At 41.3% G+C, this 22812-nt stretch overlaps 1 protein-coding gene across 6 annotated transcripts in view; it reads left to right on the top strand.

Moving 5' to 3' along the window:
• Nucleotides 1-22812, top strand: part of ITPR2 (inositol 1,4,5-trisphosphate receptor type 2) — a 277577-nt gene that overhangs the window by 104750 nt on the left and 150015 nt on the right. For all 6 annotated transcript variants that reach the window (XM_074587404.1, XM_074587414.1, XM_074587436.1 and 3 more), the window contains 5 exons: nt 12391-12584; nt 15417-15549; nt 16503-16560; nt 18083-18248; nt 20251-20424. In XM_074587404.1, coding sequence (XP_074443505.1) covers nt 12391-12584; nt 15417-15549; nt 16503-16560; nt 18083-18248; nt 20251-20424 — 725 coding nt within the window. The remainder of the gene's footprint in view (nt 1-12390; nt 12585-15416; nt 15550-16502; nt 16561-18082; nt 18249-20250; nt 20425-22812) is intronic.

Genomic DNA, 22812 nt, shown 5'->3' with positions numbered 1-22812 from the left:
TGGCAAATGCTCTGTGGGGGTGGTTACAGCAGTGGAAGCAGGGCAACTGGCAGCGCAGAGGCAAACCCATCTGGGCTGCTGACCTATGGCAAGATATTGCTGCCCGGATAGAGAATCTGGTTGTGAAAGTACGCCATGTAGATGCCCACGTACCGAAGAATCGGGCCACGGAGGAACATCAGAACAACCAGCAGGTGGATCGGGCCGCTAGGATTGAAGTGGCTCAGGTGGATCTGGACTGGCAACATAAGGGTGAACTATTCATAGCTCGGTGGGCCCATGACTCCTCAGGCCATCAAGGGAGAGATGCGACATATAGATGGGCTCGTGACCGAGGGGTGGACTTGACCATGGACACTATTGCACAGGTCATCCATGAATGTGAGACATGCGCTGCGATCAAGCAAGCCAAGCGTTTGAAGCCTCTTTGGTATGGAGGGCGATGGCTGAAATACAAATATGGGGAGGCCTGGCAGATTGATTATATCACACTGCCACAAACCCGTCAAGGCAAGCGCTATGTGCTCACAATGGTGGAAGCAACCACTGGATGGCTGGAAACATACCCTGTGCCCCATGCCACTGCCCGGAACACTATCCTGGGCCTTGAAAAGCAAGTCCTGTGGCGACATGGTACCCCAGAGAGAATTGAGTCGGACAACGGGACTCATTTCGGAAACAGCCTCATAGACACCTGGGCCAAAGAGCATGGTATCGAGTGGGTATATCACATCCCCTATCACGCACCAGCCTCTGGGAAGATAGAACGATACAATGGACTGTTAAAAACTACACTGAGAGCAATGGGTGGTGGGACTTTAAAACACTGGGATACACATTTAGCAAAAGCTACCTGGCTAGTTAACACCAGGGGATCTAACAATCGGGCTGGCCCTGCCCAATCAAAACTTCCACGTACTGTAGAAGGGGATAAAGTCCCCGTAGTGCACATGAAGAATATGCTAGGGAAGACAGTCTGGGTTAGTCCTGCCTCAGGCAAAGGCAAACCCACCCGTGGGATTGCTTTTGCCCAAGGACCTGGGTGCACTTGGTGGGTGATGCGGAAGGATGGGGAAGTCCGATGTGTACCTCATGGGGATCTGATTTTGGGCGAGAATAGCCAATGAATCAGATTGTGTGCTGTTAATTGCTAAGTAACACTGTCACCGTATGTCCTCATTGCTATAATTGCTATCAGTTGTACTACAAGTAAGGCACAGGGATGATGGGATAAGAACTGATCTCAGCAGCTGGCGCCCAGCAGTTTCCTCAAGATCTACATCTTCAGCCCACGGACTGTGAGCATGAGCCACACCGGGTGCACCAGTCACAAGCTCCGAAAAATACAGCATGCAACAGACCAGCACCACCCAGCATCTCACCTGCCCTGAGAGACTGTTCTAACAGATGGAGCCCAAAGCCGTGGATTAAAAGAACTCAACGGACACTTTGGAGGGATGGCCCAAAAACTAAGGGCATTATATGTGTGTGTGTGTATATATATATATATATATATATATATATATATATATATATATATATATATAAAACAGGGGAAAGTGGTGGCAATTCATTGGAACCTGCTGGGCATGGCATAGATGGTATGGAATAAGGGGTGGATAATGTCCTGGTTCCGGCGGGGATAGGGTTAATTTTTCCTGGTATTCCATGCCATGTGAGCCACGCCCACCCTGAGCTGCCGGGGGAGGGGGCAGGAAGTTGCTGCTTAAAAGCAGGCAGGGTCCAGCCGGCGAGTGGCAGGGAGCAGCGGTTCCGTAATCGCGTTTGTATATTCCCCTGTCCGTGTTGTTGTTGTTGTTGTTTGGCTGTTCCCTTTGCTGTCCTGTTAAACTGCCTTTGTCTCAACCCAAGAGTCTTGCCTTTTCTTACGATTCTTCCTGTATTAGGAAGGCGCGAGCGAGCGGCACGTGGTTCTTTGTTGCCGTCTGAGGCTAAACCACGACAGTTGCAAAACTTATTACACTGATGTTCTTTTTTTTTTTTTTTTTAAAAAAAAAAAAAAAGGTTAAGGTTGTACCTGTTGTGGGTTTGTGGGTGTACTATGAATGTGTGGAAGTAAATTGAGATTTGAGATTATAAAAGTTGTGGGGTTTTGTTGTTTTTTTGGTGGATTTTATTTTTTTTTTTTAATCCATTCAGGCAGTGATCACAAATATCTAGGCATTAGCTTTAGTTCAGTAAGAACACGTATTTCGTATTTTGGGGTTAGAACTTTGAAGTGTAGCTCTAAACTCCATTTTTAACAAACACTGAAATCTAGCCATGATGCCTAGGACTGATGTTTTAATGGTATTAAAAAATGTGTTTAAATTTTATCCAGCACCTAGGGGCCTGATCTGTCACTCTAGTGTGGGAAAGTGCTACTGAATACCAGTTTTGGGCTCTGTATATTTTAATTTTCATCACTATCTCTTATTGTAAATTTATATAGATTAATATTAAATGGGTGTTTAACAGCAATGTTATGTCAATAATTATGCCTATTCAGAAATGCAATTCATTTTCAGGTTCTCGGACAAGTGACTTGAGAAGAAGTTTGACCAAATGGAAAAGTTGCGTAATTCCTATTCTGCAGCTGTAGTAGATCCAAGGTGGCAGCTCTATAGAAGTTAAGAATTTGGGGTAGGATCTATTTATTTTACATGACAGGTCTTAGCATTTTAGTTTTGTTAAAAGGTATTATTTCTATGGGAAACTCAGTGCTGAATAAATGTGGGGACAGATAGGGTATACTGCCTTTCCATTATTGACATTGATTTGTTCCAGGTCAGTAGCAACAAAAGCTTCCAGCATCCGATTCCTATAACGTGGAGTTGTAGGGAACTGGTGAGCTTGGGTCTTTACTGGTTTGGCAACTGCTCCACATCATGAAATCTGTAGTCAGGATTTTAGGAATGAGTAGAAATATATTAATGGTGAGGGAAAGAATGAGGTGGGTCTTGGCTGTGGGAAGCCTGCCTGGAGTTGTGCACCTCAAAATTGAAATAACCCAGTTTACAACCAGCAATCTCGAATCTTCTTCCCTGTTTAATATTTATTTCTTAAATAGACCCACTTATTTTAGTAAAACCACTTGCTAAGTAAGGAAATATATGTGACAAGTGTTCAACTGTTGAAGGAAACCTGCAAAATGGGATGTATTCTGAGGCTTAGTGGAAGCTGCATGAAGACTTAATTAACCTTTTACCTCAAGATGTCCTTTTCCATCCTTCACTTCAGTGTTGACTCACATTGATGACTGAGGTAGTCCTTGACGTTCTATGTGAGTTTCTCTCTATTGGTTCTGCAAAGATTCTGAAAAGAGCCTTACATTATTGTTAATGCTATGCCTTTCTTCCTTTAAAAAGCTTGATTTTAATGCCACTATCGGTTTCCTTAACCAGAATTAAATTAGTGTGCATGTAGTTTTTCAGGTGTGACCTTATTTGATGAGGATGGATTGGGGAAAGTTGGCTAGAAACATTTGTGAGATAGGATCCTGGAAAAAGAAAAGATGTATATTTTTGGAAATGCTTCTTACCTATACTGCATCCTAAAAATGACTTGAAAATCTTGCAGCCAAATCTTTTTTTCAGTGTTTGAATCGTTTTTGAGGTTATTTGAAGCTTCTTTCTGTTTTGTTTTTTTTTTTTTTTTCCATTTAGATTCTAAAATATATGGGGTTTATAAAATACACTACCTCTATCCTAAAGAGGCATTTTTTTCTTAAGGAGAAAGTGAGGACTTCATTTAGTAGTGCTGTCATTCTGGCACCTTTCAAGAACATTATAATCTCTTGCAGTTTTAATTAAAAGGTAAAGTCATTGCTTTCCTAATAAGTGCACCCTGCTGGATCATTCCAGAGTCAGGAGCCAATCTGCCTTGTCCAATACTGGTTATTTATTCTCTGTGAATTAAAATGCACATCTTTCTCTAGATGCGATTGATCTTTCAAATAGGTGATTTTAGTCAAACCATGCAGCTACAGCGTATGTCAGGTCTGAAAGATGAAATGATATGGTAGTATTAGCAGGCAAGTTACATGTTTGCCATGCAGCTCAGTGCTATTTAGTTAATGTTGTTTGGGAACGAGAATAATGGCATGCAAGGAAATACATCCTTGAATTTAGGTTGCATATGTCTTGGGATGCAACTCACAGTGCTAGGCACCAATTTGAAAACTGGTGGGACAGACCTAAGTTATCTGCAGACTATGTCTTTCCCACAGGAGCTCTACATAAATGACTACAGTTTTGCTGAGATAGCGTCTACTGACATCAGTCTTTCAGCTCCCTTCGCTTCCACAAAGGGAAGGCTGCGCTCAGTCTTTTTGAAAAACAGGTTTTAAAAACTACTTATAATAAGCTGCAGTAGTTCCTGCCTCTCTTATTCTCACATCAAATATGTTGCTCATGACTGGCTCAACAAAGGCCTCCTTTTACCTGTTCAAACTGGTAGTCAAGTGTCCCATCTCCTCCATGTTATGTCTGGGTCTTTAGCTTGGTAGCGTATCCCTCTTGTAGACTGAAGGGACTAAAGATGTGTCCATAGGTGTCCTGAGATCATGGAACATTTCCTTGAATTATATCATCAAAAGCCTGACCCCTACATCCTGCTTCAAGCTTTGCTGCATTGTTCTGATATAGCCAAAAGGATTTGACCCTGGTTGAGGTCAGAATGGGGAAGTGCTCGCTGTCTCCTGAAGACTTCAGCACTGGTGGGCCACCATCTCTCTGCAAAGGAATGCTTGTATGTCAGTGTGTCAGGAGAGTCTTGTCCAGTCTTCTGTCCCTTTGATGTATCCTGGTAGTCTGCTTAGTCCATTGGCTTCATCTGAGAAAGAAGATAGGTGCTGTTTTCTTCCAGCCCTCTTGGCTGCAAGTAGAGATGCATACTGCTTAGAAGCACCAGTGAGACACTATTAGAACAGGCTTGAGAACAAGCTTGGACCTGCCATTTCTGTTGTGTTTGTGGGTGCTCTGTGACCAAGAAGGACCAGATTTCATCCAGGACTATTAGAAAAGGCCGCATTGTTTCTCAGTCCTGCATCCGTGTCTGTTAGCTGCTCTTTTGTCTAGTTAGCAATTTGAAATATCTTCTTGAGGTATACTTTGATTAGCAGAGCTAATGAGGCAGTGGCTGCCTGGCAGACTGGAGCAATAATTTATGCCAGCAATTTACAATTAAAAAAAAACCAGGGTTACAAGAGAAAAAAGATTTAACCCTTAGGAAAGTTAGCTGTGTTAGTCACTGATGTCTATAGTGAAGCAACTGCTGTTCAGTGCAGAATATTGTCAGACCAAAAGGGAGGTCAGTCTGAGAGTTTAATTCTCTGGCATGAACCATTTCTCTTTCCTCCTTATTCTTTCCCTCATCATGAGAACTGTGCATTAATGTGATTCCAGAGACCATTGCTCTTCTAGAAATCGATAGAATCGAGGCCAAGTGCCGGGTCCTGCACTTGGGTCACAACAACCCCATGCAGTGCTACAGGATTGGGGCAGAATGGCTTGAAAGCAGCTCGACAGAAAAGGACTTGGGAGTGTTGGTTGACAGCCGGCTGAATATGAGCCAGCAGTGTGCCCAGGTGGCCAAGAAGGCCAACAGCATCCTGGCCTGTATCAGGAATAGTGTGGTGAGCCGGACTAGGGAAGTGATCATCCCCCTGTACTCGGCACTGGTGAGGTCCCACCTCGAGTACTGCGTTCAGTTTTGGGCCCTTCGCTACAAGAGGGACATTGAGGTGTTGGAGCGTGTCCAGAGAAGGGCTACAAAGCTGGTGAGGGGCCTGGAGGACAAACCTTATGAGGAACGACTGAGGGAGCTGGGGTTGTTTAGCCTGGAGAAGAGGAGGCTGAGGGGAGACCTTATCACCCTCTACAACTGCCTGAAAGGAGGTTGTAGAGAGATGGGGGCTGACCTCTTCTCCCTGGTGACAAGTGATAGGACGAGGGGAAACGGGTTCAAGTTACGTCAGGGGAGGTTTAGATTAGATATTAGGAGACATTTTTTCAATGAAAGGGTTATTAAACATTGGAATAGGCTGCCCAGGGAGGTGGTGGATTCACCATCTCTGGAGGTGTTTAAAAAAAGGGTAGATGGGGCACTGAGGGACATGGTTTAGAAGTGGCTCTTGTCAGGGTAGGCTAAAGGTTGGACTCGATGATCTTAAAGGTCCCTTCCAACCTCAACAATTCTATGATTCTATGATTCTATGATATCTGTTTCACAGATGTAACTCGGCTAGAAGGCTTGATTCCCATGATGCTTTTTGCCTTCAAGGCCAGCATGCTGACGTATGTATTTTTCCCTTCATCTAAAGTCCGTGGCATGAAAGCTGTATTTTTGACACTGCTTTGTGGTTTTGGGGATAGGCAACAACAACAGAACCTGCAGAATGTCAGGAGAAGGTGAGGTGTGGTGGAGTTTCATCATGGCTGGGCAGCAGTCAGTTTGTATGCAAAAAGGGAGAGCTTGTGGATATACTGTAGGTAAGTGGAAGCTGGGGTGGCCAGATTCACTCAGGGGGTGGGTAGCAAATGCATGTGCGTTGCATATTGTGGGGTTTTTTGTTTGTTTTGCCTTATTAGTTCTGAGGGCTGTATAAAATGTAGAAGTGACCTCACTTTCTGTGCTTAATGTCATGCATTAGGTTTTCTGTGCGTCTTACCTGAGGTCAGCTAGTTATTGAGCGATGAAAAATGGTTTAATGAAGAAATAAAATGTCTTTCTTGGTCTGTTTATGGTAGGTTCTGCAGTCTTTATGAGCAAATTCTGTAGAAAACCTGTAAAAATTAATACCTCTTTCACAAACAGAGCTGTAAGGCTTAATGCTTCTGGCAAATAATATATCGCTCTAAAGGGTTTGAAATAAAATGTGTTCCTTTAGTTACTGAAGTGTTGTTATTTTATGTCTTAAAAATGGCTATAACTTTTCACGCAGAAAAATTAAATTGCATGAAGCAAAGTAGCCGAATCAACAAAGGCAAAGAAATGTAGAGCTAAAGCTGCCATTGGGTTTTTAATTTACCTCTTGGTAACTAGGTATTGCTGCGCATGTGGCTCCCTGCCAGAGGATCCCCAAGGATTGGCAGTGTTGCATGCTTTAAGATGGTACCGAAACTTCAAGAAGCTTGTCGTGGAGCACTAGTATAGGTCTCACTGAAATCCACAAAGTCAAGGCCGTCTGGGGTCGAGGCTTTTGTTTCAGCAGTCATCAGGAAAGCGACTTGTTGTTATAAGTACTATCTTGAAACCTGGTTGAACGCACCTACGTCAAGGCAGGAGGTGAGACAAGGTCAGATGTTGGTAGCACATGCTCTCTGGTTTGTGACCTGTTACATTGGAAGGGAAGTATTTTTCTAGGAGGTGTTTGGAAGAAGTTGAAGCGTCAGGTGTCCTAGTCAAAGCATGCTCAGTTTTGATGACATCAGAGAGTTGTCTCTGTAAGTTAATTACACAGACAATGTGAGAGATGCCACATTTTTGCAAAACCTTAATTTGTCTCCTCCCCCTCCCTCCGCATCCCCCCACCTTTATTTAACAAGAGTGGAGAGCGTATTGGGCCTGTATGGATAAGTTAATCAAAGTTGTTGGAGTAGTGGGTGCATGTACATTTGTCTTCTCTGGTCATTAAGCACCAGATTTCTTGGAGATCCCATCATATGTCAGCTCCTATTTAGGTACTTAAAGCGTCCAGCTTCTCCAGTCCCTAATGAGAGCTGCTGGGAGTTAAAATAGTTTTGAAAATATAGGCACTTTTAAAATTTCTGAGTAGGGAAATGAGCATTGTGGAAAACTGCTCAAGCTAAATAAGGCTGAGCAGTTTTGAAAATTGAGTCCGGGGAATCCATCTTTCCTATATCGGTGTTGAGGAAGACTGAACAATAATGTTAGTAAGAGCAGACTGTGTCCCTCTGCCAAGTAGGGACCAAGTCAGGTGCACGTAGTTAATTTGTAAATAAACAAGGCTGCAAGTCAGTTCCTTTGTGTCTTGGGGATATGTGTGGAGTAGAGAGCTGCTCACTGTAAGGGCATCTGCCCGTCTTTGAGGCTGTCCATTGTGTGTTCACATTCAGCTACCGCACAGTTCTCTGCGCTGTTTGTGAAATACCTAAAATGCGGTGGGTACTGGAGAGCAAACGGAGGATGCTGCGTGGCAATTGGCTGGGAACAATTTGGAGAAAAGGCATGAATTGCCAGCTGCCTTTGACAGTTGTTTTTCTTTCTGAATATGGTATTTTGTCGCTTACCAGCCACACCGCGTTACATAGCAGATTGTTGTTTACTTTTATATTCTCCTTTTAGAATTTTTGCAACCAGTAAATGACTTATCAAGAAAATATGTTTATGTAGAAAATGAAATGTCAAATTATCCACTGTTTCGATTACTTGGGTGGTTGTTATTTTTTTCCCATAATTGACTCCTCTGAAAAGCCTTTCTTCTCAGAGAGGCCTCTGTGTTGTCAATCGTGCCAAATTGTATGAGATTATATACTACAGTTTTGTGACAGAAACTGATATCCATTAGGAAGTTGTGATCGCCGTAATAAAAAGTAATGAAGAGGAGATGCACAGTTGTCTTTTCAAAACATGACAAGCGTTCTCTTCTATTGTCTTCTCTCAGTGCCTGTCAGTCTACAGCTCCTTTAAATTACCACTTGTGCATACAGTGATTTCACTCTTCCATTGGCTAATCTTGTGAGACCGTACGTTCAACAGGTGACATTTCTAATGGGTCCACTGCTTATGAAAGGTTCTCGGCATCTGACTTGTGTTGGCGGAGGGAGGAGCAGAGAGGAAGAATCAGGGAGAGGAAAGGAAAATTGGAAAAATGGAAGAAGATTCATGGAGATTGCCTTGCCTTCTTTTTCTCTGCTGGTCAGTCACAGCTCTGAGCGCTTTTGCAGTGGTTTGCTGGTGAGAGAACTGGTTGGTTGTACACACTAGCACCTTAAAACATCGCAGTGACTGTTCTCTCCCTGCCACCATTCTCAGCCATATATAAATGTTAATACCTTGACCTCAAAGAAGACAACAAATGATGGAGGTCAGCAGGTTAAGGGTGGCAGTACCACATGAAGGCACAGCGCAGGCTTCTCTGCACTTACCTCTAGCAAAGTGCACACAAAAGTAATCAGGGTTCACATCTACTTGCTATCTCTCCTGATTTAGCTCAGTTAACTAGCTGAGGCAATTAGTTAATTTTTCCTGGGGCATTGGTATTCAGGATGCACTTCAGAGCTGTAACCAAGATCAGAGCTCCGTTATTTTAGTCATTATGTGCACATGTATTAAGAACTTAAGTCTCTCTTATTAAGCCACTGTGTTTTGACTTGCATTGATGCAGGCCTAGCTGACACGCAGTCAGTCACTTTTTAAGCTGCAGTAACCTTTCTGCATGCCGTGCCTCAGAGACTCATACCATTTCCTGCTGAGATAACTGTACTAAAGCCAAGAGAACACAAAAGCATAGCGAGAAGAAACAACTCACTAGCAAGACAGCTGCTGGCCCCTGATGTTTGAAAGTGACAGATTTAAGTCCATGTTTAACATGGTCTGGACTTCCAAGGCTGGACAGATAACACTGAGCACCATGAGTGCTGATAACGGGGGGATCTTTTGGAAGAGATGCTACTGCCCACTCTTTATGTACATGAATGATCCTCATAGCTTCTTTGAATGAATAGAGCAGTTCTTCCCAGTGTTGAGACGCAGTCATCTCTTTCATTGCTATGCATAAATGTGATGGTTGACTGCTATCTACTCCTAAGAGATGGTTACATTTCATCACCCTACAAAATATAGTTGTTAAAATATCTTTCCTAAAAAGAATGCTGAATTGCTCTAGTTGCTGTGTTGTTTTCACTATGGGAATGTTCTCCTCAAGCCTGCTCTGAGTTAATTGAAAATAATAGTCAGCATCAGGCAGGCAGTGAAAAAGTTTTCCAAGATGGGTTTACCCGTGACACCTTGTCTCACTGCTGTTATTGACAGAAATAATGCAGTCTTGGGTCACTACCCATTTCAGCTGTAAATGCTAAACTGAATTAAGTAGACTTTTCTCTCGCTAAAATCCTTTTCTATGCATTAAGGAAATACAATTTGAAATGTCAGTGATAATAAGTACCACCTTAATTCTCCTTTGCTTTCCTGCCTGTAGCTGTTTAGATCAGTTGCATGAAGGTCAATAGTAAAAGAATGTTGTGGACAAAGGGTCTGTCCTTGTTACTGATGCTGTTGGGAAGCAGCTTCATAGCTACCGCTTACTGGTTTGTACCATCTTTTAGCACTGGTGTTCCGCAGGTAAGGGGAAAGGACAGCAGTCATCTCATTTCTTTTTGTTTCCTAGATGCTTTTATAAGCTCCATCATCACATTAGCCGAGTGCCTCCCAGTCTTTGTTATATCAGGCCTCTCACTGTTCTTTTTAGAGACGGAGGAAGTAGTCTTCTCATTTATGGTCCTGAAAGGCAGACGGTGTGACTAACTCCTAACTAATACCCATACTCTGTTATTCCCTAGCTGTTTTATTTGATTGGAGAGGAAAATGCTCCATTTTCATTTTGCAGCAAGAAGGGTATTTGGAATTATTTTATTTGCTTCATGCTGGAGTATTCAGTTAGGAGCTCTTTTGGTGCCTGCCAATTGTGAGGATCTAGCCCTAAGTTTGACTTCTAACTTTTTTTCCCCTAACATCATGCAAAGTCAGAAATACATTTTTTTTCCCCCCCTTTGTAGGGACTTGAAGTATTATTTTCAAAAGACCAATTCAGAGCGATTGCACACCAGACTGGATGCTGAATGGGACCTCAAATGTGACACTAATCTGCCTCATTCACTTTGAAAAAGCAAATTCTTTGTGTGTTTTCCTTTTAAAATCGGGGCTGAAGGCATCCTCTTTCCCTGCATACAGTACCTGAGCTCTATGGATTGAAGAAAGAAGGACATAAGAGGAGGATATTGCTAACAAAATGAAAAATAGCTTTGGCTTTTTACAGCAGATCATCTGGGAAGAGGGTCCCTTCAGTGCGAGTAAAACTTGTCAGTTGCATGGTGATTAAAGCGTACTAAAAGACATACAAGAACTATTCAGGCTTACCTCAGCAAAGCTACATTTCTTCCTTTTTTTTGTTTGCCTTTGGTGTAGCCTAGGTCTTGGCACCCTTTCTGTGAAGAGATGCTATCATTCCCTTCCTTTCCTTCATTCATTAAGATCTGTGCTTTGCAAGAAAGGAAACTAATTCATGTAGGTAGGTAGCATGATACTCTCGTTCTTTCTTCTCCCCACCTTTGGAAGAAGATAGTCATCGATGCACTGAGATGCTTTTCGTATCAAAATTCACTATGAAGAAAGACCAGTATAATCTATGGGGACAGATGGTATTTCTTGTTAGATTTTGCTGAGCTGGCATCAGTAATAGGTACCATTGCAACTAGACTGGATGAAGTTTTTTGCCACATGGGTGTAAGATAATTTTTTCCCCCCTAGGTATAACTTACGAAGGGCACTGTGATTACAGGTACTAGTTTGACCTTCAGGAGAGCCTTCAGCGCCTGCCATTCTCCTGGGACGTTTTTGAAGGGGGATGGTTGGCTTGTTGAGTCGGTTGGCTTTGGCTTGTGACCTGTCATTTGGACTGCGTACAGAGATTGATCAAACTTGCACAGCCCCAAACCTTTACTCTCTCGTAGTGTGAAATGTAAGATACTCGGATAGTCTCCTTCCAGCTTCTGCAGTGCCAAAAGCAACCTTACTGTCAAGCACATATATTACGTCCAGTTGTCATGGCGAAGACATCAGTGGGAGCAGGCATGGAAAATGAACTCCTCCCATGTGTCTGCAAACCAAGGTCATAAATTGCAGCAACAGATGATACAAATGAAATACCAATACAAGTTTTCTAACCGTAAACATAGTCAAGTACTGGAATCGCTTGCCTAGGCACGCCGTATAATGTGGCATATACAACATTTAAATATTCTTAAAACAGGTTAAACAAACCTCTTTCAGAAATGGCCTTAGATGTAGGTAATATGCCTTCAGACAAAGGAATGGATTAGGTGGACTACTAAGGTTTCTTTTGCTCTACTTTTTACAATTTCTTGAACATGTTACCAGAGCTGTGGAAATATTTTGACATCTTCTCCATCTGTTGACCTGTAAGAAATGATCTCTTGGAAAATCAGTGTAGAAAATTTGTCCCTAAACCACTGGGTAATTTGAATAAATTCCTTCTCCTGAGATTTGATCAGGAATTGAGGACTTGTTTTTCAATATGCCTGTTAAGACTGTAAAGGGGTTTGATGACATGGGTGTATGTGTGATATATAGCTTTGCGAGCAAGCTTTAATCATGGCAAATATGTACATGTTTTTGTTTAATGCATAGGAAACAATGTCATGAGGACCATCCATGGTGTAGGAGAGATGATGACCCAAATGGTGCTGAGCAGAGGATCTATATTTCCAATCAGTGCCCCTGATGTACAGCCAAGCCTTCACCCAAGCAAGCAAGCCAGCACCTCAGACAGTGAAGATGTGATCGTAATGGACACCAAATTGAAAATCATTGAGATTTTGCAGGTAACAATGATTGGTGGAATATTACATAGCAATCATTTTACAGTTCTTTACTTATTCACATAGTGGCGAGTTCTGTTACCTACATTCTTACTATTCAGTGGGCTGTTCATTGTAAAAATAACACTTTGATAGGCAGAAGAATACTCCTCTGTGTGAACAATTGTACAGTTGTGGTCCTCGCTCTGTTACACCTACTTCGCTTTTGAAGGAAGTAGATGCTGTAGAAACTCTGTTACTGTAACCCTGAAAAGGAAAAACTTGTTCTTCCGTCCACCTCACTAATGTTTTCTGAAGACAGTGGGTCTGTTTCCAGTCTCATTAACACTCATTTTACACTGGGGTACCTTGCTTGACTTTAGTATTTGACTCTTCTGTTACAGTAGTCTGATGAAGGGCAGAATTGGACCTAGACCCACTGAAGTCGTGCAAGGCCATGCACTTTTGAAGTCTGTTTCAGTTTTCCACTGTTAGATTGAGAATAGTCTGTGGTCTACTATGATTTTCTCCCAGTTGAACTGACAAGTTATATGACACTAGGATGCCTCCTGAGAGAGAATTTTCACTTGGTGCTATTAGTGAGTGAAGTGGCACACATTGGTTCTGTATATCAAATCCCACTTTCTGCAACACTTATGCCCTGAACGAGTGTTTCAGTGTTCTCTATAAATTGTGCAGGTCTGTTGGTACCACTGTCACTTTTGAAGGATTCCATTTGTTCTGAGTGCTTATAAATGATTTAGATTACCTTAATTACTCATCATCTGAAAGACTGATGACGCCTGTTACGGTATCCTCAATACTGCATACTTTGGTTCCAGAGCAACTTTAGTTTAAGGTTTATAGTGAAGGACAGAGTGTTATGAAGTTCTGTCACCTAAATAATACCATTCATGTGTATTGCTTCTCATTTTCATTTGTTTTGGGACTGAGTTTCTCTCCATACTGTCTTGCTTTACTGATTGATGCCTAGGAGAATGATTCTAAGACACCAGCACGTGCGTCCTGTGCAGTCCCTGGCTGCTCACAGGCAAAAGAATCACATTTTGTCTCATCCTTTCCTTTTTCATGGCATGCTGCAGTGCAGGAGCACCCAGGATTGGAGAGCATTTAAGCCTAATTTGTTACTTAATGTGTGGCTTGTTAGTTATGGTTTAGTCACGTGGTCAAATTACTACAGATTAGTAAGTAGTCGTGTGTTGGGTGATTCACGGTGAATATGCATATATGATCTTAGTTCACAAGAAATACAAAATAATTCAGTTTCATTTAATATGCAATGAAGGAAGATTAATTCAAGTCACCTTACCTTTCATTACTATGCTATTATCCTAAAAGGCGAGTAAGAATAATTTAGATTTATTGTATTATCATGCATAGTTAGTGCAATGGTGATTAAAACTATTCTATTCTAAGAAACATTTCACTTTATAATAATTTAATTCTCAATACATCCTCTTATTCCTTTAAGTAAAGGCATTTTATTACTTAAGAGTTTCCATTCTGCCATCAGCCAGAATTAAACAAAGGCACGATAGACTTAGTTGACTCCACGTGGACTTGGGAAATTTTTATTTTTAAAAATCTTGTGTGTACAGTTATAGGGGAACTGTAACCAAAATAAACCTGCATTTTTTTTCTTTTTTTGTTCTAAGATTTGAAAGAAAATATATTGTTTCTTAAACTGGGATTTTATTTGCTTTTAGATGGTATAGTCCTAGTCAAATCTTATTACAGTATTCTGCATCTGGAAAGCTTGTCTGACTTCAGTTAGAGATCAAAGAAACAGGTTGCCCCCATTTGCTAAGTCATCACCTGTTGACTGAGTCTTGATAACTTAATGTACGTGCTTTCATCCTTACTGATTGTAAAATATGTTAAATGATCTTAAATCCGTCTCATTGTACGCTTGCATTTACTGTGGGCAAGGAGCATAAACGTGGGAAACACTGAAAGTCAGTTGATGGGCAGTCAGTTCTTGAAGGGTTGGATGTCTATGTGTCATTCCTTAAATTGGTACTAATGTTTCCAGCCTCGTTATTTTCCTCACTATTCCAATATAAAACCAGCACTTCCAGCTTTGAATTAGGATTTTCCTGTAGGAGTTTCTGATTTCACAGCTGAGGAACAAAAGGCACGAACAGTTAGAAGAAAACAGAGCGTTGAGCGAGGGGGATTTCTGCTGCCATTACAGTGGTAGCTTCTAAGGCCAAATGTTTTTTTTTTTTGCTGCGTGCTGGCAACACTAGTAGGAGTTCATGAAGGAAATGCTATTCGCTCCTCACATCTTCAGCTGATCCCTAGCAAGGTAACAAAAGACACCACCAGGCTCGTGCTTCACTCCATTGAAGCCTGGAGTCACTGCAGCAACACTGCCCTTGGCTGTTGGCCATCTGAGAGGGTGAGCCTTGAGCCTGTCGTCTTTACTCTCAACCCCACTCCACTTCTTATCTTCATGGGGCATTGGAAGTCCAGCTGGAAGGTAAAATAATTGGTTTCAACGTGGGTTTGAATGTACTGATCTGGCTCACAGGCTATGAGGACAAGGCAGTGTGCCGGAGCCCCTGGACAAACCCAGTCCGCTTCTCAGTATTCAGCAGCTGAGAGGGTAGAGTTCAATATGTCTCAAGATGGTCGGAGTGAGGAAAGAAATCACAGAAAACTGATGAATGTCATGGATTCTTTTTTCGTAGTGAACATATATACTTAAAATAATTTACTTAATAATTTACTTAAAATAATCATGTATCGCTTATATTCCACCACAGAAAAATCCTAACCCGTGTTACCAAACGGCAGAAGAAAAGTCTTATCTAAAACTTTTTTTTCTTGTAGTTTATTCTCAGTGTTAGACTGGATTATAGAATATCCTACATGCTGTCTATCTATAAGAGAGAGTTTGGGGAAAACAATGAAAATGTTGATTGCTCTACAACATCCCCACCTGACACACCAGGGATTGCCTCAGGTAAATGTCGCTATTGTATTGCAATGTAAAATAATTCTGTGTAGAGTACTGCAAACAATGAACTCGACTACATCAGAAAGATGCATGCCCCTTGAAGTTGAAAAGCTTGTGGAAAAATGGAAAATTTAAGGAATCCCATAAAAATAAGGTTTTTGCTGGCCTGTCCTCCCCTAACAAAAATGTGACTCCTTTTTCTCCCGATGACAATTTATTCTCTTATTTGTACTCTTCCCAAAGAGTACAAGAGTACTTCCCCATCTTGCATGATGACTAATGTAGGGCAGGGTAGATCATGGAAAAATGGTTGGGGTTGGATGAGGACAGATTTAAATGAGGTGAATGTGGCACGGGAGAAATGGAGTGGCTTTCCAGGGAGCATTCCCGTGCGCCCAGAAGTGCCCAAAAGGCTGACAGCTGTCTGTGTGACCACCCGCAAGCAGGGGAGAATTGCTTTAGTTGGAGGTGCTGTATAACAGAGGGGTGGCTATGGAGTACTAAAGTCTTAAGTAGTAAGGTATATTAAAGCTGTCCTAAAACAACATGACGGTGTGGTAAATGTTTTGTTTTATGATAAATATTCTAAAGTTCATGTGTCTGCTTTGGGAGGATTGGCTCATCTTAACAAAAAAATGTGGAAGTTTCATATTCTGTGTCATTTGTGGGTCACCAATGGTGGTTTGTAGAGCTCTTAGCATCATGGGGCTCTGGTTCATCACTACAATTTGTCTCTTCCTCGGTAATAGTAATACACAATTTAACTCTGCCCCATGTCCTATTTCTTCCCTACTACTCTTGCAGATAACTAATTTTTGCCTACTTGAGGAATGCGTTATTAGACCTTTACTTGATAAAATCTACTTTAAAGAGGATCAGAGTTCCATTTTGCTGTGCAGATTAATCAATGATGACTGGCTTTTAATTTTTATATCAATTTTTTTTTTTTTTTTCCCCAGCAATTGTTCCTGACATAGATGAAATCGCAGCTCAGGCTGAAACCATGTTTGCTGGCAGGTATATTCTCTGAAGTTTTACCTCTCTACGTTTATCCGTTTGTTCACATTGATATTTCTCATGGACAATCTCTGTTTATTCTGCGTTTATTTTCGTACCCCTTTCTCTTCCTTTGGCTGTTTCTTATTACATAACCTATAGATAGACAGAAAAGTGCCGGAAAAGACCTGGATTTCAAACAGGCAAACAGCCCAGTTGGTGTGGAAGGCTGTGGGACTGGAAATGACCGCCTTCTTAGTTGTAAAAGAGTTGGCAGAAAGTTTTTGTCCTGTTCCCAAAGGCAGCTGGGGAATGGTGTACAGGTGCATTGGACTAAAACACACTAATTATTTATTTATCTTATAATGCCTCACATAAGTGCTTTTAAAGGAAGACCTTTTTCTGGTGTGCCTTTTGGCTGTAGCCCCAAATTTCTTGGATCTGTAGGTTACTGTTGACCCTCAGGTCAGACCCCATAACCTATTGTCACTGCACCTTGTGGTTGAACTTACTTAGAAAGTTATGTCAACAATAAGCTCTTTCATGTGACTCCTCAAATCAGCTGTGGACCACTTGCCATGATCTTCTGGACCACCAGAGGCCTGTAGATTATAAGATATGCTTGCGGTTTTGGAAGAGATTTCAGCTATGCTGTGAACAACAAAAAAAAAAGCACGAAAAATATCCACACTGGAGAGTTACTACCATTATCACTATATTGGTTTAATTTTACAGGTATTATTATAATTATACCAGTAAAAATGAATTCCATTTAGACAAGGCCGTTTTTCTTGGAGCTAGGGAGATGGATCTGCAATACGGGCACTCTGATCTTCCCACTCTCAATCCCTTATGCGTTCTCAATCTTTACCAGCGCAAGCAATGCCTCCAAGCCCTCTCCCTGAACTCCCATAATGTAAAACAACACACAGCCCTTGGCATCTGCATCTTTAGAATGAATAGAGAGACCAAACGGTTTCTTGGAAACATTATTTCTGCTTTGGTATGTTAAGTGTAAATCTGCTTTCTGCCATTCCAGATTATAAAGATGATTCCAGAAATATGATGCTTTTGTCAATTCTTACTATTTTTGAGCTTATTTTTTCTTAAATGAACTATTAATAGCAGCTGAAAAGCAAAGGAGTGAAAAGGAAAGGGTGAAATTAATCTCTGATGAAATGCTGTTTACTTCAATTAATTTGGATTGTGGATGAACTTGGCACAATTTATCCAAGACATAAGTGAATGTTTTTGCAATATGAATTTTAATCACAGCATTTGACACATTTCATATATACTTGCTTTCATTCTGTAGTGTCCATTCTGCTATAAGATTGCTCCAACAGCATATAACTGTAGGATTGAAGTCCTTATAAAACATGTTAGTAATCTTTATAGTTTCCATCCTGCAGCATATTTGATTTGGTTTTGAGAGCTCTGTCAAATGAAGATTGTGTGTAAAGGCATATTTATGTCAAAAGCTTTTATTTTTTCTTATTTATTTTACTTTATTTGGTCCTTTTTTCCCCCATTTCTGTTGCAGAAAGGAGAAGAATGCGGTTCAGCTTGATGATGAAGGGGGCAGAACTTTTTTACGGGTCCTTATTCACCTCATCATGCACGACTACCCTCCTCTGCTCTCAGGTGCTCTGCATCTGCTATTTAAGCACTTCAGCCAGAGAGCAGAAGTTCTACAAGCATTTAAACAGGTATGGATGGGCGTAGCATTATTCCTGGAAACTGACTGGGGGGAAAGTCTTTCCAAAAGCTGCTTGCTTACCTAAATTGCTGTTTGTAGCATGACAGTGTTATTTCCTTAGAGGTCCAAATTCAGCAGAGATTTTTTTTTTTTTTTTTTTCAGTAGAGTTGACCACACGTGCTAGCGTATGTTTTAGTGGTGCACCCAGAAAGAGTTATTTCTGGCATTGCATCCATTACTGAAAACGTAGGTCCGTGGTGACAGCTGGGACATCTCACAGTGAGACGTGATATAGTGATGTCTCAAAGACGGAGTTAGTAGCTCACGTTCTGCAAGCAGTGTACCGCTGTCCGCAATAGGACTTTCCTGTCTTCAGGGCTAGTTAGGCTGGGTGTAAAGCTCTCTTGTTACTCATGTGGTGTTTCTGGTTCTAATTCATGTGTCTTTGGATTGTGCTCCACTGCGTGATCCAGAGATCCCAAATAACGGGAAGAGAGTAACAGAACCAAGCCTGTTTTCAGCTTTTATTCTTTCTGCTTGATAACGGTGCATGTGCATGCTCCATGTGTCATTGGATTAGGATGGGGAGATCTGATGTCACGGGGCTGGGTGACAGAGACATCTCGGTTACGTAACCCTATATAACATAGGTTGATAAGACCATCTGATGCTTATTTCAGGAGTTTGATAGCATGTTGTCTCATCGTTATGTAAGATGTGGAGGTTTCTCTTGTTTAAAAACAGATGAATGATAAAGACCTGGAAAGCTTTTGTGTAATGTTTTTGCAGGGTAGCATAATGGCCTCCCAGCAGATTGGTAAAGTTAGGCCATGCTGGTGAGTTGCATAAATAGCTGTTATTCCCAGGTAAGCAAGGACTGAGTAGCTTAACATGTTTTCGTAAAGCACGGAAAATGCTAATTGACAAATAAACAAAAAAGACTGTAGAGAACGTGGAATATGAATGTCTGTGGATGAGCAGCATTCATAAATTCTCTAAAATAACAAGGTTTTACCAAGCTAAGAGAGAAGATGACAAAAGCTTTCTCTGACAAAATAGTGAATATTTGCCTGCGTGTAGTGATTTTTTTTTTTTTTTAAAAAGAATGTCCCTATCAGTGTTCTTGTCTGCCATGTGACTTTAATCTATTACATAAGTGTGATTTCTTAATAGTGCTTATTGGTTTACTATAAAGAATTGTTGTTTGTTTTTTGGAATATTATCTTCATTAATAATCTTGGTAGAGCGAAGAGCGTTACAAAGAAAGGAAATGTGTAGATCATGCTAAATCAAGAACTACAAATAGCAGTGAAAAAAAAAACCAGATAATTTGAGCAGTATGAAAAAAGAAAAAGTTAGATTAATCTCAATAAAAGGCCACCACTCAGATGGTGGGAAGTTACGTGAACCTGAAAGTCAGCTTGTGAGCTATGTTTAAACAAATTTTTCTAATCTGGTCTAACACTGTTAAAATCAGTTCTTTTTCAATATTTGATTAGGGTGATGTAGGTGATCATTAAAGTTGCTAGCCATTCTGACTTTTCTTTGTATGTCCTGATTCCTTGCCGTATCATCCTTTTTTTTTTTCTTGTGAAGTACTGTGCTGATGGGATAAGCTATTTCTAACTGTATTGCTTTAATACCACGTAACTGTATTGTTTTAATACCATGAGGATCATATTCAGTGCATCAGAGCTAACTCTGCATAGAACTTAAGAGCTTGCAAATGCATGCTTGTCCTGAAAATGTTTCGCAGTGTATTAAAGAAGGCGAGAGAATGTTGTAAATGTTATAACTGACCTGGTTTGGGCAACTACAGTCCCTGGCTCTGTTAAAGGTTTTTGGTGAATGGAGGCTAAAAAGCCTGCGTGTGCCGTGTTTCAATTTCATAGGGAAGGTTACATAAAGCACCTGAAAAGAGGGGCTTAGAATGGAAACGGTCAAGCAAATTGCCCAGGCATAAATGCTGATGCTACTGCTGTAACAGCTTTACAATTTTCTGTATTTCCAGGTTCAGTTGCTGGTGTCTAATCAAGATGTTGATAACTACAAGCAAATCAAGGCCGATCTTGATCAGCTACGTCTGACTGTAGAAAAATCAGAATTGTGGGTTGAGAAGAGCAGCAATTATGAGAGTGGAGAGGTGGGCGACAATCAAACCAAAGGGGGAGAAGAGCCAATAGAGGTGGGTTTAAAGCCTTTACTCTTAGAATTGTTTCAATATTGATGGGTAGTTTAATGAACAATTGCAAATTTGTGGTCTGGTTAATCAAAGTAGCAAAGCAAGAATGTGCAGTATTGTGGCTGAGCTTTAGGAATAGAGAGAATAGGGAATAAAACCTCTTTAATCAATGTGTTCAATATTCTCTCCTGCTGCTTTCAGTAACTGCGCTCGTATGTCACAGAGCTGCCTTCCATTCTGGCAAGCGCACGAGCCTCAGTGTATGGCATCTCCGTGGCCAAAGAAGTAATCTAGGGATCCTGTGTTGGAAGTTGTGTTGACTTGCTGGAAGAAAGGGGTAGGCAGTATCTGTTCCTGCAACTAGGGGAGAGGAGCACAATCAAACCCAGATTTTCAAACATCACAAGTAATTCCACTGTTCAGCAAACATAAGACTGACCTAAGAATATTGAGATTTTGTAGGCCAACTAACGTTTTTTTGGGTGTGTGGTTTGTTTTTTTTTTTTTTTTTTGACCCGTGTCATACCCCACTCTCAGGATATATTGTGATTTGAGAAACTTTAGAACTTGAATCTGGAACCATGAAAACCTGACCTTTTTTTTTTTTTAAATGTAATTGAGTATTTTTTAATTATTTTTTTTCAATGAAAGCTGAGTGCTCATGTCCATACCTAACTCCAGTATAAATCTTTAAGAAAATGCAAAGTGTTGCAACCGTTGCTATGGTTGAGTTTTGTGGCATAACAGGAGATAGAGCAGGCTTTCACACCAATATTTATTCCCAATTTTCCATTTACATGAGAGGAAGCGAGGAGAAATGAACAACTGTGACTTCTGACACAGCACTTCCCTTATTCTCTTCCGTGGCAGTCTTCTCTGGTGGCAAGAAAATGGGCAAGGAAGCCACCAGGGAAAGCTTAGTAGGACATCAGGTGGAGATTATACAGCATTTTGAAGCCAATGCAATGAGGAAAAGTAGGAGCCATTGTGAAGAGACAGGATGTTTGCAGGTATCTGTGACATACCTTTGACTTGGCCTTTCAGGTGGAAAAGCAGATTTTAGGTGGCTTCATACAGGGAAAAATCCAACACTTCAAGGGAGAATCTTAATTTCCTGGGACAGTGTAGGTCCTACTCTTTCTCTGATGTAACTTAGCTGTCAGAACTGGGGAGGAATCTGGACTTTATGATCTTAAGTATGTGGGATTTCCTACTTTCTTTCCTCAAGCATAGCTCTAGTAGGAAAAAAAATCCAGGTCTGTAAAGCCCTGAAAGAAAGTCCAGCTCTGGAGTCCTCAGCACAAGAAGGACATGGACCTGTTGGAATGGGTCCAGTGGAGGGCCACGAAGATTATAAGAGGGCTGGAACACCTCTCCTATGAAGACAGGCTGAGAGAGTTGGGGTTGTTCAGCCTGGAGAAGAGAAGGCTCCGAGGAGACCTTATAGCAGCCTTCCAGTACCTAAAGGGGGCCTACAGGAAAGCTGGGGAGGGACTCTTTATCAGGGAGTGTAGTGATAGGATGAGGGATAACAGTTTTAAACTGAAAGAGGGTAGACTTAGATTAGATATTAGGAAGAAATTCTTTACTGTGAGGGTGGTGAGGCACTGGAACACGTTGCCCAGGGACACTGTCAATGCCGCATCCCTGGAGGTGTTCAAGGCCAGGCTGGATGAGTCTTTGAGCAGCCTGGTCTAGTGGGAGGTGTCCCTGCCCAGGGCAGGGGGGTTGGAACTAGATGATCTTTAAGGTCCCTTCCAACCCAAACCATTCTGTGATTCTGTGAAAATGTTCCTTTATGTATTTAATGAATGGAAAAAGTAATGGGAAAACAAGATACAGAATTGCTGCAGGATATTTACAAGGTTTTTGAGCTATAATACATTTTAAAAGTGTAATAAGATCCTTTTTATTCCTATGGATAGCCCTGATAGCAAAGAAACTCCAGGAGGAGGAGACAAAACAATGTGCTTGAAACAGAAGCATCTCTAAATGGGATATTTTCAGTGTTTTTTTTTTTTTCCCATGAGGCATCCGTGGGTCTGTATGGATTAGCAGTGCTTCAGTAGATGCACAGTATTATCTCTGGCAGATCTGAGAGCGTATTGTACCAGAACAGTAATATATAATCTGCACAACTGGTTAGATCATCTGGTGGTAATTCTATGAGAGCCGTGCCATCTTACAATAGCTCAGAATCTTGTCCGTTATATTTTTCCCCTGTTAGATTATTCTTTAACAGTCAGGAAATATTTTTACCTGGCAAAACTACTTTAGACAGTGAATACGCTCTCTAAGATCTGAAGTCAGATATAAGAGGTGAGGTGCTGGTCATAATCTACAATGTGTGAAGCAGGTGGCTTGCTTCAAGCAGATAATCATCCCTGTAAG

Source organism: Larus michahellis, chromosome 1 (genome assembly GCF_964199755.1).
Source record: "Larus michahellis chromosome 1, bLarMic1.1, whole genome shotgun sequence".
Lineage (NCBI taxonomy): Eukaryota > Metazoa > Chordata > Aves > Charadriiformes > Laridae > Larus > Larus michahellis.
This window is presented reverse-complemented; position numbering and strand designations above follow the sequence as displayed.